Below are 17739 nucleotides of genomic sequence, written 5' to 3'. Positions count from 1 at the left end.
TGTAGAAATGTCTTAGGTATTTATAAGAAAAAAATTAGATTTTTTTTTTAATTTCGTCTTACAAAAAAAAAAAAAAAAAAAAACCAGCTGGGCCAGTTGAATGGTTGGCTGGCTAGCTAAGGATGCCCAGCTCGTTGGCCATATGGCTAGATTTTGACCATGTGGATCCCAAGGTTTTTTGGCCCAGATCTTCATTGGAGATGAATTTTGTGTATAAAAGAACTATCTTTTGACCTATAACATTACGGCCAACCCGATTGGAAATCGCCTTAGCATTTCTCAAAATTTGAATTCTGTATGCCCATTTTGGAAATTATGAAAGTTTTGCATCCTATGATTAAAAATGCCCACTTTTGTGATTAGCTTTTCATTATTTTATTTCCAACGATAACAAATTTTATTATTTTAAACATTTACATATCGGCACAAAGTATAACGCGTGCTTAATGGATTTTACTCAAGCATTGGTAATAGTATAGTGCATTAGTTTTGCGAGATTTGACCATATATTGTATTCTGGCCAGATCCTTTCAACAGCAATTAACAATAAAAAGATTAGCCGCTGAGAGTGAGGGAACTCCAAGTCTACAAAAGCAACGACGCGGACTCGCGCTGAAACCATCAGATCCAAAACCGCGATCGCAGCTCCTTCCTGCAATGGATTTTGCAGCGCGTGATCTCCGAGTTTCGAATTGAAATGCAGCCGAATCTGTCTCCCTTCGGCAGCGTTTTGGCGAATCCGTTTTTGTTCAATGGCGATTTGAGCGAGGGCATTGAGACTCCTGGGGTTTTGTTCTTGGTCCCCTTTTTTCTGTTCCAAGGTGGTGCAATGGATTTATCAAAGGTCGGCGAGAAGATTCTGAGCTCCGTTAGGTCTGCCAGATCGCTCGGCCTTCTCCCTTCTGCTTCTGATCGACCAGAGGTGATTGAAATTTCTGTTTTTGCACGTAATGCAGCTTTTTGGCTCTCCAATTCGATGCGTTTCCTGTTTAGTTGTGTGAAATTCGATTGTTTCGGAGTAAAAGCGAGTTGAAATTGTGTAATTAGATCATGTAATTTGATAGTGTTTGTTCTAAGTGTGTGAATTTTGCTTTATATACTGAATAATAGTTTGTTTTGGGTGATTATCTGCGGTTTCATGGTAATTAAGAAGAAGGTTTAGTTGAATAAGTATCATTTTAAGAGCAATGCTTATTAATCTGACATTCTAGTTAATTCACTGTGAAGTAGGGAACGAAAATGTTGTGCTTACTGCAAAATTTAGCTGCTTGGCACAGGGTTAACATTAATTTTCCGTTCTTAATGTATTCATGTGTTGTTTACCTTTTCGAACAGGTTCCCGCACGAGCTGCAGCTGCCGCAGCTGTTGCTCGTGCTATTGCTGGACTGCCTCCGCATCAAAGGTTTAGTCTATCATCAAGCTCTGAAGAATTGAGCTCGATATATGGAAGCAAACATCATGGTCAAGAAGTAGAGGAGATAGAGGAAGAATTCTATGAAGAGGTGCTACTATATAATTATGTTTTTATTTTATTTTATTTTGTAGCCCTCATGACTTGTAGTTTGTTAGTGTTAGGTTATTTAAAAATTTACCAAGTCATCTTCCATGTTTCAAGTAGTAGAAAGGTTGCTAACGGTAGCTCATTATCATAGGAAATAGTTTTCTTGACAACCACAAGAAGAAATGTCAATTGTGTTCTGTGATACTTCCTCAGTTATAAAACGTTTGTGTCAATCAAAAGACTAGCCCTCATGAGATTTATATTTGTGGAACTGCGGTGTTGCACATGCTATTGGTAGCTCACACATGTAGGAGATAATTTTTCTCAACAACCAAAAATGATATATTTTCATTTATTTGGGCAATTATTTATTCATTTTCTTAGTTATTCTTATAAGAAGCTGTTTTGAAATATTTAATCATGTCAGAGGTAGTTGAAAATCCATATCTTAAACATTTTGCGGTTGATGACAATGAGGAGCAAATCATTAAAACAACTTGGATTCCCTCGCTCCAACCTTATAAATTATTCTAAGTAGTCTAAGTATGTATTCTCCACAGTACGATTATGACTTTTGGACTTGTAATTCATTACTTTGTACACATAAAGTGTACAACAACAACAACAACAAAGCCTTTTCCCACTAAGTGGGGTCGGCTATGTACACATAAAGTGTATGGTAGAGAAATGAATTATATCATAATTCTACCACTCCCTTCTCTTTCCTTGCTTTACTATGTTATTGGGATCCTTTATCTTTCAACAAACCTTAAGTTAAGTCACAAACAAAATGAACCATTTTTATTGACGTCATGTTAGTCATTAAGAGCACCTGCTAAGGTTCTAAAAGACGCTAGGCACTAGTCGGGCGGCGGGCTGGGGCCTAGCGCCTAGGCGCCTAGGTGGGCTAGGTGGATTTAAGTAAATTAATTATATATTGTATAAATAAGTGCCTATTTATATTTTAAAAAACACATAATTGTATTAGGATGCATAAATTGCATAAGAAAATGACTATAAAGTATTAGAACATATTGAAAGCATAGGGAACAAACATATAATGAGTGTTCATTCAAGTATCCAATAAGTCTTTTACATTTTATTGAAAAAATAAAATGCAAAATGAAAGTTATGGATTTTCTGTCTAAGTGGGAGTCGCAACCTAGGAGGGTACGTAGGCGGGTTTAGGCAGGCTAGGCAGACGCTTAAGCGGGTCTGGGTGCCCTTTAATTTTGAAATGCCTAGGGACTAATTAGGGCGGTGGCTAGCCGCTTAGCGCCTAGGCAGGGCCAAGACGGCGCTAGACGGAGATTTTTAGAATAGTGGGCTGCTATTATTATTTTGTTGTTGTTGTGGTTATGTTTTCGTTGGTAATTTTATACCTTCTCTTTCTCTCTAATAATACTTGCTAATGCTTCCACTTCTTGACGGAGTGTTTATTCAACGGTTACCATTTCTGTGTGGATTAAATTTGAATTATCGGTCTTAAAAGCTTTGCAACTACCTCTTAAATGTAGAATTTTGATCCAGTCAGACATATTTTGGAGCATATTCCATCTGAAGAAAGTGAGCTCGCTTATTTTGAGAAACAGGTGATTTTCTAGTTTCTCCATCTTCCTCGTAACCCACATATTCCAGTTTCTTCATTTTGTTCAGCATGTATGCTAGTCTTTTGTTTCCCTGGTAGAGGATTGCCCTCGAAGTTGTCTTTTTCATCTTTCAATGGACTATTCTGATGTTTTGCATTAGTTCAATTGTTTTATAAAAATTTTGCATAATTGAGTAAACTGTCCTGTTTTCTTGAACTCTTTGTTTCAATCTTATACTAGAATGTTAAATAATTTTTCATATGTTTGTGGCTAGTTAGCTTACATATGATGCCATAGTCATTCGGAAATTCTTCACACATGTAGGAGTTAGTTACATATACATGTTACTGTTTGGATGATTCGATCTGCAAATGGTTCACTACTCTATGAGCTCAATTGGTAAAAGTAACCTCTTTGGTAATTTATAACCATTTGCTTTCTACTAATCATGGTTTTGAAACAACCAATGCTTTTCATGGGCCTATCATGCCTTCATTCTCTATTATTGTCAGATTCGTTATTTGGGTTGAATTGAAACAGGACAAATTGTTGATGAAATGAATGAGTCTATATCTTGCAGCAGCAGTATTGACAATTCTTTTGGATCTGTGTATGCATAGCCTTTCATTCTTGTCTGATATTCATACTTCTTCTGTTACATCACGAGCACTTAAATTCAATTGTCTCTCTTTGAATGGTGTTTCCACTTTTTTATCGATCTTGCACATTCACTTTTTATCGACCTTTGCACATTTCACTTCTCATGATTACATGTCCTTGTCAACATAATTTGCAATGCTTACATTGCCGGCTAAAACCCGTATCATATGCGTATATAAAATAGTCATAGTCTATTTTTGCATGCTTGTGGCATGGTTATTTTGAAGTGTAATAATCAATTCCATTGGTTATGTTCTTTCAACCTCATGTCTAACAATGTTATCTACCATCTAAACCCTCATTTGTAGGCCGCTCTTAGATTGGCACAACTGGATAGAGTAGCTGAACGTTTATCCCGCAATGTTATGGAACATCATGAAGTAATGGGTAAGTTTTAATCAAAATGTCTAAACCTTTTCTGCAATTGTATTAGTATGTTGATGCACAAAATCAGTGAGGACTTTGGTACAACAGAAAGTGTTAAGTTTGTGACCTTCGCTAGATTGCTCCGGTCACTAGTATGGATAAGTATGTAAATGGATAGAGATAGGGAAGCAAACACAAGATGTACGTGGTTCACCCAGATTGGCTACGTCCACGGAGTAGAGGAGTTCTCATTAATTGTGAAGGGTTTACACAAGTACATAGATTCAAGCTCTCCTTTAGTGAGTACAAGTGAATGATTTAGTACAAATGACATTAGGAAATATCGTGAGAGAATGATCTCTATTTATAGAAGAGAGTTTCTAGTTTCATTCTGACATTGACACGTGTCGTGTTGTGATTGGCTTCTGATGTTGACACGTGTCGCGCTATGATTGGCTTCTGATGTCGACACGTGTTGCGCTGTAATTGGCCTCCTGGTTGGAGGGAAACTCTTCTGGGTCCTTGACGGTATAACGTTGACCGGTGCTCGGTAGTTTCGGGATTGGTCAAGTATGGTACAAACAAAGTACATTTAAGGAAGTATTATACTGCATGCCCTTCTGGAAATCTTACCTATATAAGTTATTGAAATTGTGCTTTAAACTCCTAAACAGTCTTTTGAAATATGGGAATACTTTTGCTCACCCCCTAAAGTGGGGGTGATGCCCACCACCCCATTGGTTGACTTTAGATTAGTTTATTTTTGAGAGTCGTGTTTTATATCAATTCAACCAATCTAATCTAACTGTAACCAATGAGGTGGTGACCATCACCCCCACTTTAAGGAGGAGAAAAGAGGAGGGGGAAGGGGGGGGGGGGTTGAGCAAAAATGCACTCTTTGGAATATTATGTGTTTTTATCATCGTATTGCTATTGTATCGGCAAATTGAAATATGATAACATTTGTTTCCAGGGTGGCAGAGTAGTTGAGTGATTGTTTATTCAACGCTACTCTCTCTCTCTCTCTCTCTCTCTCTCTCTCGTGTTCTGGCTCAACAATAGTTCATTGCTGGAGTTTGATTTACAATATATTTCAGTTTCAAATGAGATCTTGACACTTACTTTTGGCCAGTGAAGGGGATGCATTTGGTCAGGGAATTGGAGAAAGACTTGAAAATTGCAAATGTCATCTGCATGGTAAGCCCTTGCAGGACGTGCCATCCTGAATGTGGTCATTCTGAATTTTTCATTTGCTTCTATTGATTATTTGATATAACTTTGTTTTTGTCGAAACTCTTTTTATATGTTTCTTTTTCGTCAAACTCCTTTTATATGTTTGATCTGGCTTTTATTTACTGTTTTTGTAATTGTATTTGCAGAATGGAAGGCGGCATCTGACCTCATCAAGGAATGAGGTTTCTAGGGATCTCATCGTAAATTCCAATTCCAAAAAGAAACAAGCTCTTCTGGTATGTTTGTTACTTTGTGCATGGTTAGCAGTAACAATCTTTTTTAGATATTTTTCCCTGGTTCCTAGATCATAGTCACTTCAATAGGTCTCGTTGCCTAAGCATAACCTTACGTATACAGTTTCCTATTTTTATGAAAATCAGGACATGCTTCCTGTTTTAACTGAGCTTGGTCATGCACTGAAAATGCAAGCAGAGCTCGAGTCTCTGGTTGAGGAAGGAAATTACTGCAAGGTGGGTTTATATATCTGTTCTCCTGCAGCTTAGACTATACTCTCCAGTTTTCGTTTCATGTTGCATTTTAATCTTTATAATTATTTGGTTAAATTCTCATGTATATTTACAGGCCTTTCAAGTCCTGTCTGAATATCTACAGCTGTTAGATACTTTTTCAGATCTTTCTGCAGTACAAGAGATGAGCCGTGGTGTAGAGGCAAGTATTAAGCTATTATTAAGAAGCATTTTTTGTTAACAGATTCACTGATATTTCATACGTTTCTGTGCCTCAATATTCTTTACCATGGATTAAAAAGTCTTTAGTTTATAGTTTACATATTTACCCATTGAGAGGCTACTAGATTATACTTTATTTATTAAAATATAAAAAAACTGTTGGCCCACATCCTATTAAGCTATGGGAGTAGGGTAAAAATTGTATCATGTTGCTAGAGCAAGGAGATCCTCAGTGCAAGTCCTTCCAATTGGAACGTTCCCACCTCCCAATATGAGTCTTTTTTTTATTATTTTTTTTAATTTTTTTATACAAGTGATATTGGGGGGGTGTGTGGGGGAATTGAACTCAAGACCTCGGGTGCAGGGGTGGATGCTCGAGTCTTAACCAACTACAGGCCCCTTGCTGAACCTCCCAATATAGGTTGAGTTTCACATGTTGGGTTGTTGTGGTGGATCAACCCACACGGGAGGGGCATTTCAGAATATAGAATAATCATGAATTCTTGCCTTGCATCCCACCACTTGAATTTTGGGTAATACTGGTAAACCAACAAACTTTATCATGCTTACATTTTCATTTTTCATAACATGGGTGTAGGTTTGGCTGGGAAAAACTCTTCAAAAGCTGGATTCCTTGTTGCTAGGAGTGTGCCAGGAGTTCAATGAGGAGGGCTATATAACTGTCAGTGCTTTTCTTTCCTTCTTTCTTTCATTTCGCTTTTCCTGATAACTTGATCATTAATTTCTCTCAAATGCTGCATGAAGATTTTGTAGATTTCTACTTGAGTGTCATTACATATAGTTGTTCTTATATTACATTTATTTCAAATAGCTTGATATTCTTTTAAGTGGTCATTATCCTTTACGCAATGATATTGATGAGGAGGACACAGAAATACCATGGTTCAAATTTCTGTATAGATATCTGCTTTCTTCATATTATTTAAGGAATATCAGTACCAAATTATGTATACAAGAGGGATGAAGCACCTAGTAAGTGAAAGTAGTATTTTTTGTTCTCTCTCTCTCTCTCTCTCTGTGTTCTGCTCCAGTCAGTCCGAGTTTCCTTTGCTTTGTACCATTTGGTATGTGAATTAAGAAACAACTTGTCTGATCCAACCATGTATTGAAATGATCTTATGTCTGATTCTTGAGTTATTATGTTGCTCCCCGTTTGAAGTAAAGGGTTATGTTGCTCCATTTGTTATTTTGGAGAAAGGTAAAATCTTTGAACTGAATGGCATTAGAGAGCTGCAAGGAATAGCATCAATAAATGAGTGGTATTTTACTCAATTCACTATTTAGAGCTTTCTGGTTATTGTAGATCCACGTATTAATGCTGCAACCACTTTAGTGAGAGCATGTACAGAAAAGTTTTAAGTTGCAGCAGCATCATTCTTCTCTTTTTTCTGGAGGATAAGTTTAAGTTGAGGGATCAATTGTATACTCTTTCAGGTTTTGTGCGATGTTTATTTTGACTTGATACACTATTAAATGCTGAACAGGTGGTCGATGCTTATGCACTAATTGGGGATATCTCTGGCCTTGCTGAGAAGATACAAAGTTTCTTTATGCAGGAAGTTCTATCAGAAACCCACTCTATATTGAAGAATATTGTGCAAGAGGAGGTATGCTGATATAATTATGATTTAGAAGTAGAATGGTTCATGCACAAGTGTTGGGGTGACACAGAAAATAAAGATATCATAGTTGTGCATTTATTTCTTGAAACTTATGTTTAATCTGTATGTTCTCCCCCCCCCCCCCCCCTCCCCCTAACAAAACTCCTCTTCTCCCCTCCCCTCCCTCCTCTCTTTCTCCAAAACAATAATGTGGAGAAAAAGATAAATTTGGCAGCAACCTGAAAATGACGTGTATACAAATTAAGGAGTTTCAGATAAGGCAGCATTTTGCTTCTCTAGAGACACTGCAGACAGGTGGCTATGTAAGACCTCTGTGGAATGCTCTGACGATGGGTATACAAAATGTGGGTACAAAACAACTTATCATGTTAGGGTGGCTGGATCATTTTTCAGAAAGGTTACCGTTTTGGTTGTGGACAACAGAAGTTTTTTGAGCTGATGTTATTTGAGGCAAGGCTATGATTCAGAAGGGATTCTGGATTCATCCCAGGTTTCCCTTTGTACAACTGGGAAACTCATAATCACTGTCAAAGGTCATTCTTGGGTGAGTTGAGGATTGCACAAAAGTTCAATCAAACCATCACAAGGTAGAAGATGAGGAAAGGGGTCGGATGGGTACACTTGGGCAAATAGAGGATAGCAGGAAAATTGAGTCCATAAACACAAGGTAAACAATGAAGAATGGGGAAGGGTACATTTGTAGTAAGAAAAGGATGGGTGCACCATAATCTAGTATCCTACAGAATAAAAAATGAAGATTAGGAAAGGGGTAGAAGGATGGGAAGAAACCTAGGGGGCCTAGTACAGGAAAGGGTAATACTGGTCCGAGGAAAATGTTAGTAGGCATACATACAAGGCCCAAGAATTAGAATCGTTGGAAGAGGGACTGGATCATGATACTGTTGGTTGTGGGAGCATATTAGAGGAAAATTGCGGATGACTCAAAAAGTTGGTAGAGCTAATGACCCTAATTTATTAAACCGCAGACCAAAATCAATTTGGAATGGCTTCATCAGAGGCTGGGTATTGGGAAGATCAGAGAGAGTTTTAACTACAACAGAGGCTTGGGCCTTGTCTGATGCAAAATTCTACCAGTGTTGGAATGTGTTCCAAACAAGAAGACCAAGTACCTGCTCATCTCCCCGTATAAAGATGCTCATTCTTTCAGCATTGCCGTTTCCCCTTCTCACTTGTGCAAGGTAGATGCAAGTGCTTGGAATAGTGGGTGCTGGGGCTGGAGATTTCCTTTTTGGTGGAGGGGTTTTTGGGAGATAGTGCAGATTAGAAGGCAGTACTCTGTGGCACTTTGCAGTTTTGGTGGTTGTTAGGATTGTTTGGATGGAAAGAAACAAAATAATTTTTTTAACATATGAACTAGACGGGTTTTCTCTGGGGGAAGAATACTTTTGGCATTCTTCCTGATGTCGGCATCAAGACATTTTAGACAGTCCTTAGGTTTATCTTTGCAGGGGAACTTATTCTTTCAATTTTTCTGCTTGTGCAGTTTGTTTATAGCTGTTTTGTTTTGATAAAAGAGAGACTCTTTTGTTTTCTTGATCAAAAATTTATTTTGTATTAAAAATCTAAGAGATGATAAGATCTATGGTGTTCACTTTATAGCTGTATTGTGAGACAATATCTATACTTAGATGATTAATTTATCTTTTGCAGGATCAGGGATTTCACATGCAAAATAGTCGGTACATTTTCTACATCTACCAGTGCTAGTATCGTAATGTAACAGTACTATACATCTTGTATGCATGCTAATGCATTCTTATGTGATTCCAGACTTACCTACAGCGATCTATGCCTTCAGATACCTGAACCAAAGTTTAGGCAGTGTTTGTTAAACACACTAGCTATCCTTTTCAAGTTGATGTGTTCATATCATGAAATCATGGGCTTTCAGCTGGATAATAGGGTAAACTTCGATTCACGCTTTTACTTGATCGTATTATTTTTCAGTATATAATTGGTAATGTATTTATTTATTTTGGTTACATGCACTTCATCCAAATTTTAGATAATGTTGGTTGATAGTTCCTCTTTGTTACTGCTTATTACTATTGGCTGGTAAGTATATTTGAATGTGTTTCCCATTGTTTACAACTTAACCTGTCCGTCAGAATGTTTTTATACAGTATTGTCTCTAAATCATTTTCTGTTTGCTTTGTCATAACAATTGAAAACTGTATTGCAATACTTTTATGCACTCAAATGTATTGATGTATCAATATTATACAATAAATTAAGCTGTTTTCTTCTGTTACTAGTTTTCTTTGGATTCTGTTGAATTGTATTACAGCCATAGGGGTCACATACTTTACGACTGTAGGTATTTGGCAGAAATATGGCTCCTACATACACACATGTTCGTACAAAAACAGAATCATTTTGTTTTCCAGGATATGAGAGAAATCTTTATGTCTTTGTTTTAGGATTCAGCCGGTAAAACTCCAAGCATGACACAGAAGGAAAGTGACATCTCTCCGACTCCTGGGGGGGTTCAGCAAATTTCACCTCCTTGTTCTTCCCAAAAAGTTAATGGCTCTCTTGCCGAATCTGTAGATATAGTGCCTGGTTCAGCGTACATAGACGAATCTACAACCACCTGCTCTTTGGTTGAACCTGCAGGAAACACAACTTCCACTAATTATCAAAATTTAGTTGATGAGGCAAGTAAGGATGACAGTACAACATCAACAAGTGGATCCCCATGGTATCAATTACGGAAAGATGCCACAGCATTTGTTTCACAAACCCTTCAGAGGGGACGCAAAAATCTTTGGCAACTCACAGCTACTCGTGTATCGGTCTTGCTTTCTTCGGCTTCTGTTTCTTCTGCTAGCATACACCAATTCTTGAAAAACTATGAAGATCTGGGTGTCTTTATCTTGGCTGGGGAAGCATTTTGTGGAATTGAAGCAGCTGACTTCAGGCAGAAGTTGAAGGCAGTATGTGAAAATTATTTTTTAGCTTTTCATCGGCAAAATATACATGTAAGTCAACTTCACAGGTTTTGTCCTCCAAATAGGGCTTATGCTATGTGATGACTGATATTATGTTTGTTTATTTCTGTTCTTTCTAATTATTTATATAACTGATTGGTTACTGATTAAGAAATTATTGATTGTTGTGAACTCGTGACCAAATAAGAGTTATCCTCCAGACATTGCTCACTGCCTGATGTTACACACATAAATAGTCTTTTATTGCATTTGCTTTTACTTGTTCAAACTTGTAATATCACATGCAAGATAAAACCCTACTTAGGTGGCATGTACATAACTGGTGTGCCACCATGGTTTTCCAGTCACGTGTGTTCCCCTGTTGTGTATTGCAATTCAAATGTATTAGAAACATTTTGTTTGAACAGTTTTGCCTCCCAACACTTATTTTATACATTCTCATTAATTTATTTTTTGAAATTATGTCGTAGTAGATTTAAAACTTTTACTATGCACAAGCACAACACTGTCTAGGTGCACTTATATAGACAGTTGATAACTTTTTTTTTTTAGGCGCTTAAAATGGTGTTGGAAAGAGAAATTTGGTTGATACTGCCACCAGATACAGTACAAGAAATTACATTTCCCGGGCTTGCCGGTGATGGAGCACCTATAATTGTTCCATCTGAGGGTAATTCTAATGCTAGGGTTCTACATTCTGATAAGTCTACAAGAGTTGTTGATACTGGTGCCAAGAAGAGTGGATTCTCTAATTGGCTAAGAAATGGAAACCCCTTTTTGTTAAAGCTGGCACATACATCCAAAGAAGGTCTTAAGTGGAACAGTACAACTGGTGAATCTGATGGTAATTTTAGTGAAAGGCTTGGTGATAAGGTCTCTCCACAAAACAGTGATTCAAGTCATTCTAATGGTGCTAATTTTGTTTCGGAAGAAGAAAATGAAGATCTTCTTGCAGACTTTATTGATGAGGATAGTCAACTCCCAAGTCGAATTTCGAAACCTAGACTGTCAAGAAATCAATCTTTACATTATAATGATGGAGAAATCATAGCTCAGACTGGATCATCTATTTGTCTTCTAAGGTGAACTGCTCTGTATTTAATGGAGAGATTTTTGCACTTTCAGATATAAAAGCCTGAATTATATATTTTGGAATGGATGCTTGACAGTTGATCTGTATTTTCTTGTACATTTTAGGTCAATGGATAAATATGCCAGGCTTATGCAGAAATTGGAAATAGTCAACGTTGAGTTCTTCAAGGTATCTTATACTCTTTATGTATCTTTTTCTCACTACCGTGTCTGTTCTTTATGCTTATTAATAAAAACCTGTGATGAGTCTATTTTACCTGATTCAGTATGTTGTTGCAGGGAATATGCCAGTTGTTTGAGGTATTTTTTCATTTTGTGTTTGAAACATTTGCTCAGCAAAACAACAATGCAGGTGGAAAAGGGTCACCTGATCCGATTAATTGTGAGTGCTTTCTTTTTCATTGCTTCAAACTATTTTGTGTTCTTTATCTGATCATCTACTGATTACGATACTTTCTGATTCTGATGCACACTTGAAAACCTTATCATGTTGTTCTACACAGATCGGCTGAAGACAGCCTTGTCCAGAATACAACAAGACTGTGACCAGTGGATAAAGTCCCCGTCATCTTCATCCACATCTCTAAATTCGTCATATACAGACATCACACCTATGAGTCCTCCCAGTAACACACCAGGAACATCCTTTGGTCTCAAGGTATTAATTAAATATCATATGGTCCTCCTAGATCATCTTTTAGATGGAAAATAATAACTTTTCGTTCCAAAATTTTTGAGTTTAATGCGCCTTGTGCATTTATTACATGCCCTATAAGTGAGAAAGTTTATGTGCTGTACTTGTGCATTTATTCATATTGGCAGTTTATCATGGTCTGCACAGTGTATATGGGTTGGCATGCTACACCTATACAACATGTTTCAGTCATCCATTTTATTTCCTTTTAAATGTTAGGAGACTATGATGCTGTATACTAGGTTCAATCTTTGTAATACTGCAGTATAACTTCATAAATTTAAAGCAATTCCTTAGTTACAATGCTATTCAGTGATGGCATGGAAGTTACCAGATGTTCTGTTCTCTCTTGGTTTTTTAGTTAGAAGTTAGAACTAAGCCATATGCAATGTAAATCTGCTTTAAGTTGCATGACCATTTTGTTGCAGGAAAGATGCGCAGGTGCTGACACTATCACCCTTGTTGCTCGAATATTGCATAGATCTAAAGCTCATCTCAAGACAATGCTACTTCAGAATAATGCTGCTGTGGTTGAAGACTTCTATGCACATCTGGTAGGTTCCTTTGTTATTGTCTGCTGGAGTTTTCCAAAGATTTCATGCTAGTTTGGTGGAGTGCTAATAAAATGATGTGATATGATCTTAGTTTAATTTTCCATAGTGGACGGTTTAGCGATAATTGACTAGGAACATGTTTTATTGGTATAAAATGATTCTTGTTACAATTGGATCTCATAAATAAATATCTCTGTGACATGGATGATACTATGATGGGGGTTGTATAATTGTATTTGTATTGGAAAGTGATACTTCTTAGATTCTTACTAATGTGCATTTGGCATCGAAAATAAAACCAAAGTTGAAAAAGAAAATTATATCGGTACTGCTAGATACTAGGTAGGCTTGTAAGCCATGTATAATTAAAAAAAAAAAAGGTCGTACCCAGTGCACAAGGTTCCCGCTTTACGCAGGGTCTGGGAGAGGTGAATGTCGGCTAGCCTTATGCCCATTTATGGAGAGGCTGCTCCCAAAAGCCATGTATAATTAACAATATAATTTTTCTCACAATTAAGTTTTTGTATGTTTCTCACAATTTTATTAATATGACTTGTTTGATTTCTTTATTTGTTATTCATCTATAGGAGTCAAATGTTTTGACAAATCATTAATTTTTTTGATGAATGCCTATAATTCAGTTTGAATTTATATATATTTATCTTTATTAGGTTGATGCTGTACCATATCTTGTAGAGCACATTCATAGGACAACTGCAAGACAACTGCTCCATATTAATGGGTAAGACCAGAGAGTTCATGGCCTGGTTGGGTTTACTTTACTACTAGGTTTTTCTTTCTGCAGATAAATCAAACATCTTTTTATTTAAAAAAGCTCCCCTTTTTCTCTTGGTTTCTACTTTGTCACTTCATGGAGAACCATTATTTGCAGTTATGTGGATCGGATAGCCAATGCAAAATGGGAAGTGAAAGAGCTTGGACTAGAGCATAATGGGTTAGTTTCTTGATATTTATTCTTTATTTATTTGAAAGTTTCCAGGTTCATTTTTATGATCTTGTACCATGCCGTTGACAATGATCTTTCAGATTTCGTAAAATTCCTTCTTGGGGCCAGCTAGTTTTTTACACATCGAAGCTTTATCTGTATGATAAATTAGGAGCGATATGTTTACTAAAACTGATTCTGTGGTCGTTATTTAGATCTTGGATGAGAACCAAACTTCAATTATGCTTATGGCTCTTCAATGTCTGGTCTTATGTTTCTGGAGGTTTTAGCTTTTGTATCATATGACATTATAATTTATTGTTTTCTTTTGGGTGTTTTCTTAAATATATCATTTGCCACAAATCCTCAAGTCTCAGAAATTTCTTCCCTGAGCATAACTTGTTTTAGGCCCTTCTTTTAGGTCTAATGCATGGTTCCTCTTTGCATGTCAATCCTTGACGACCATGTTCACCTTGTCTTTGTATGGGCAAGAAACAGAGATTTGTGAAAAAGTCTTGCTGAAATGGCTTTCACACCAATTTTTCCTCTCTACTACCATATGACAAGTGTCAAGTTTTCTGACATGAGTTGTTGCTTTAATAGGTATGTTGATTTGTTATTGGGAGAATTCAAGCACTATAAAACAAGGCTTGCTCATGGGGGAATTCGCAAGGAGGTAATAACTGGCTGTTTTTCTTGGAACTTTCACAATAAAATGGAGAAGTTGCTCCTCTCAATAGGGTTCGAGTGGTTAATGGGATGACTTGATTGGTTTGCTTCTGGAAATTGTGAATTCTTTGGGTATGGACTGTTATTGTGTGGTTATTCTGTTATGCCTTTATGCTCTATCTAAAGTTCCTTTTTCTCGGGTGGTAAAAGAAATAAGTTATTAGGTTTACGTTGGGTATGCATTGTTATGGGGTGGTTATTCTGCTATGCCATTCTGCTCTATCTAAAGTTACCTTTTTCCCCGGTGGTAAAAAAAAAAAAGTTATTAGGTTTTACCTTGGGTATGGAATGTTATTGTGTGGTTATTCTGTTATGCCATTGTGCTCTATCTACAGTTCCATTTTCCCGAATGATAGCAGATAATAAGTTATTTGGTTTTACGTTGTTTATATCAGACTAAGGGATAAATTGCTTTTATATTTTTGTATAATGGTATGCACTTTTGACTTGACGCAACTACTAAATATGAAATTGGTATCTGAATTGCATAGTGAATCACCACTTGCTTGTGCTAAGAACTTTGTGTTATCGAAAGTGGGCATGTATTTTAAAAATAAAAAATGTGCTTGATTGCAAATATATGTATGTGTACATGTAGGTTCAAGACCTCCTCTTAGAATACGGACTTGAAATTGTGGCCCAAACTCTCATAGAAGGACTCTCCCGTGTCAAGAGGTGTACAGATGAAGGGCGGGCTCTCATGTCATTGGATCTACAGGTTCTCTCTCAAATTGGACAAGATATGAATCTCAACATTCCTTTAGCGTTGCTCTCCTTTGCAGCTTAATAAATTTCAGGACTCCTTTGTGGGTTTTAGGTTTTGATCAATGGCTTGCAGCATTTTGTGGCAATGAACGTGAAGCCCCATTTACAAATAGTTGAAGCCTTCATTAAGGTAAGCTCAAACAGACTAAATAGTTAGCAAGATCTTCGGAAATTCTGTTATATTGTTAAGCGACTAGAACAATTTGGTAGAAGTGGGGTTTCGAAACTAACTTTCACTCTCTTTCTACTCTTGGTCAGGCATACTATCTTCCGGAAACCGAATATGTGCACTGGGCACGTGCTCACCCGGTAAGAGATTCCATTACTGCGGACTTCTTGTGGTTAGATTTTGGACACTGATTTTCTTACATCATGAATATGAACTTACCTTTTCCACTGCAGGAATACACAAAAAATCAAATTGTTGGGTTGATCAACCTTGTTGCCACTATGAAAAGTTGGAAGAGAAAAACCAGACTGGAAGTGCTAGAAAAGATTGAATGAGCATGCAACTTCGGATAAGCGTGGTAGGTGTTTTAATCATTTAGAACCCCACGTATTGCTCGTCTCTCACTCTTCCCATAAATTTTTTCTAATGAGCTATGTATATTTGATTTTGTTTTGATTTTTCATCTTCATGTGCACCGTAAATGTTGATCCCGGTTGTATATTTTCTCGTGTCTCAGTTTGTAATATATAATCATCCCTAATAGGGACGATTAAATGTATTTTTGGATCTCATGAGTCTCGAAATAATGATATGTCAAGAGAAAAACGTACAATTGGAAGTTGGAACCACGAGCTTTCATCGAACTGTAGTAAAGCTTTCGTGCAATTTTCCGTTACCTTGCCTGAGCAGATGCTTATGAATTGGTTCTGTAGAATAGCTAGGGACCTTCAAACCTTAAGAGAGAGGCAGCTTATCTATGTTTGGGTAAGCGATTGCGATTTCAAAGTCCCAAGTGACCGAGGTTAAGTTCTGAAATGTAAGATATAAAGCCCTCCATGACCAGTACAAAGACATTTTAGAGAGATTTGCAAATACTTGGAAGGTGTCTTTTGCAAACCCTCCAACATACCTTTGTAATGATTATGGAGCATATTTCTTAGGGATGGTTTGGGAGTGAGGTGCTTAAAAAAAAAGCACCAATGAAAAAAAGCTGTGAGGGTTTTAGGTGTTTGGTAAATTGAAAAAAAAATGGCTTATTTTGGAAGCTACTGTGAGAATAAGCTGAAATCAAAGGAAAAAGCTGAAGCTGCTATTTGCAGCTTTGGAAAATTGGCTTTTTTTCAAAGCACACGGAGCTACAGTGCTCCTTTAATGAAAAGACCCACTATCAGACTTTTTTTTCAAAAGCACTTTTACAAAAAAGTTTACCAAACACTCTGCTGATTTATTTCACAGCCACTTATTCTCATAGCTCAGCCGCTTATTCTCACAACAGTTTTTTTTCAAAGCACAGCAATATCAAATCAGCCCTTAATCCCTCCTATCAATTTTTTGTGTCATCCATTTTTTATTGACTTGGACTCAATTTCTTGAAACTTGCCAATCCTTCTCCCCAAACATAATGTTTACGGAAATGGTACCTCAAAGGATCTTTTTATTCTGTTAGTAATAGTTATCAAACATATATTTACGACCCTTTTTTATAATCTTTTCTATTTTTATTTTTATTTTATTATTATTATTTTATTTTTTGTGTTTAAAATACGAGGAAAGTAGATGGGTTAGGGACATATGAAGAAGGATGATGGGAAAGAGAGAAATAAAAATGAATCAACCAAAACAAAATTTTGAAAGTGTGAAGAGCTATAAATAGTTATTGGTTTTAAGTTTTTTTTGTTTTCGTCTGTCTTATTTTTTCCTCCGCATATTTTCCATCGTCACCAACTCAAAAGTTAAAATTCAAAAATAAAAAGCCAAAATAGTTATCAAACGGTTATTATGTTGGGACAAGTAAACGGAGAAAAAGAACATCTATCCCAATTTTACGTGTGGAAATTAAAACTTTGTAATCTTATTTAAAGATTGCATAGAAAAAGTTCGTCGCCATGTGACCTCCCAATCTAATAATACATTGTCATGTGGAAAAAAACTCACACTTGACAATGTATTATTGGATACATGGCGTCGCGTGGCGATGAATATGTTCTATGTAAATTTTTTTTCCCAAATTACCCTCATTATCAGCATGCCACAAAGGACACATAAGCTTCATTTTACTATAAAAGTCAGAGGAGAGCTTTAGAGGAAAGGACCTTCAGCTCAATTCAGCAAATCGAGAAGTAACCAACCAACACT

At 36.7% G+C, this 17739-nt stretch overlaps 1 protein-coding gene across 2 annotated transcripts; it reads left to right on the top strand.

Moving 5' to 3' along the window:
* Positions 1 to 480: 480 nt before the first annotated feature.
* LOC103448028 (uncharacterized) lies at positions 481 to 16229 on the top strand. 2 transcript variants are annotated; one of them, XM_008387260.4, is made up of 25 exons: positions 481 to 922; positions 1336 to 1503; positions 3020 to 3094; positions 4060 to 4138; positions 5250 to 5314; positions 5497 to 5586; positions 5731 to 5820; positions 5933 to 6019; positions 6638 to 6721; positions 7545 to 7667; positions 9354 to 9382; positions 9474 to 9606; positions 10124 to 10684; positions 11207 to 11736; positions 11852 to 11915; positions 12026 to 12128; positions 12250 to 12404; positions 12869 to 12994; positions 13666 to 13736; positions 13887 to 13949; positions 14544 to 14616; positions 15268 to 15387; positions 15487 to 15564; positions 15693 to 15743; positions 15837 to 16229. In XM_008387260.4, exons 1-25 carry the CDS (start codon positions 698 to 700, stop codon positions 15936 to 15938), a joined length of 3345 nt encoding a protein of 1114 aa, XP_008385482.3. In that variant the 5' UTR covers positions 481 to 697; the 3' UTR covers positions 15939 to 16229. The 2 variants fall into 2 exon arrangements, with proteins under 2 accessions (XP_008385482.3, XP_070664916.1); XM_070808815.1 differs by having other exon boundaries at positions 533 to 922; positions 5255 to 5314.
* Positions 16230 to 17739: the final 1510 nt, after the last annotated feature.

Source organism: Malus domestica, chromosome 11 (genome assembly GCF_042453785.1).
Source record: "Malus domestica chromosome 11, GDT2T_hap1".
Taxonomy (NCBI): Eukaryota; Viridiplantae; Streptophyta; class Magnoliopsida; order Rosales; family Rosaceae; genus Malus; species Malus domestica.
The sequence above is the reverse complement of the archived record's forward strand: the minus strand, read 5'-3'. Positions and strand labels throughout refer to the sequence as shown.

What these genes read in the sequence shown, in the direction of transcription:
- LOC103448028 (XM_008387260.4), top strand. Translation starts at nt 698, where the DNA reads ATGCAGCCGAATCTGTCTCCCTTCGGCAGCGTTTTGGCGAATCCGTTT. An exon ending in ATGAGGAGGGCTATATAACT is followed by an intron (nt 6,722 to 7,544) that starts GTCAGTGCTTTT and finishes AATGCTGAACAG; the next exon opens with GTGGTCGATGCTTATGCACT. An exon ending in TCATGTCATTGGATCTACAG is followed by an intron (nt 15,388 to 15,486) that starts GTTCTCTCTCAA and finishes TGTGGGTTTTAG; the next exon opens with GTTTTGATCAATGGCTTGCA.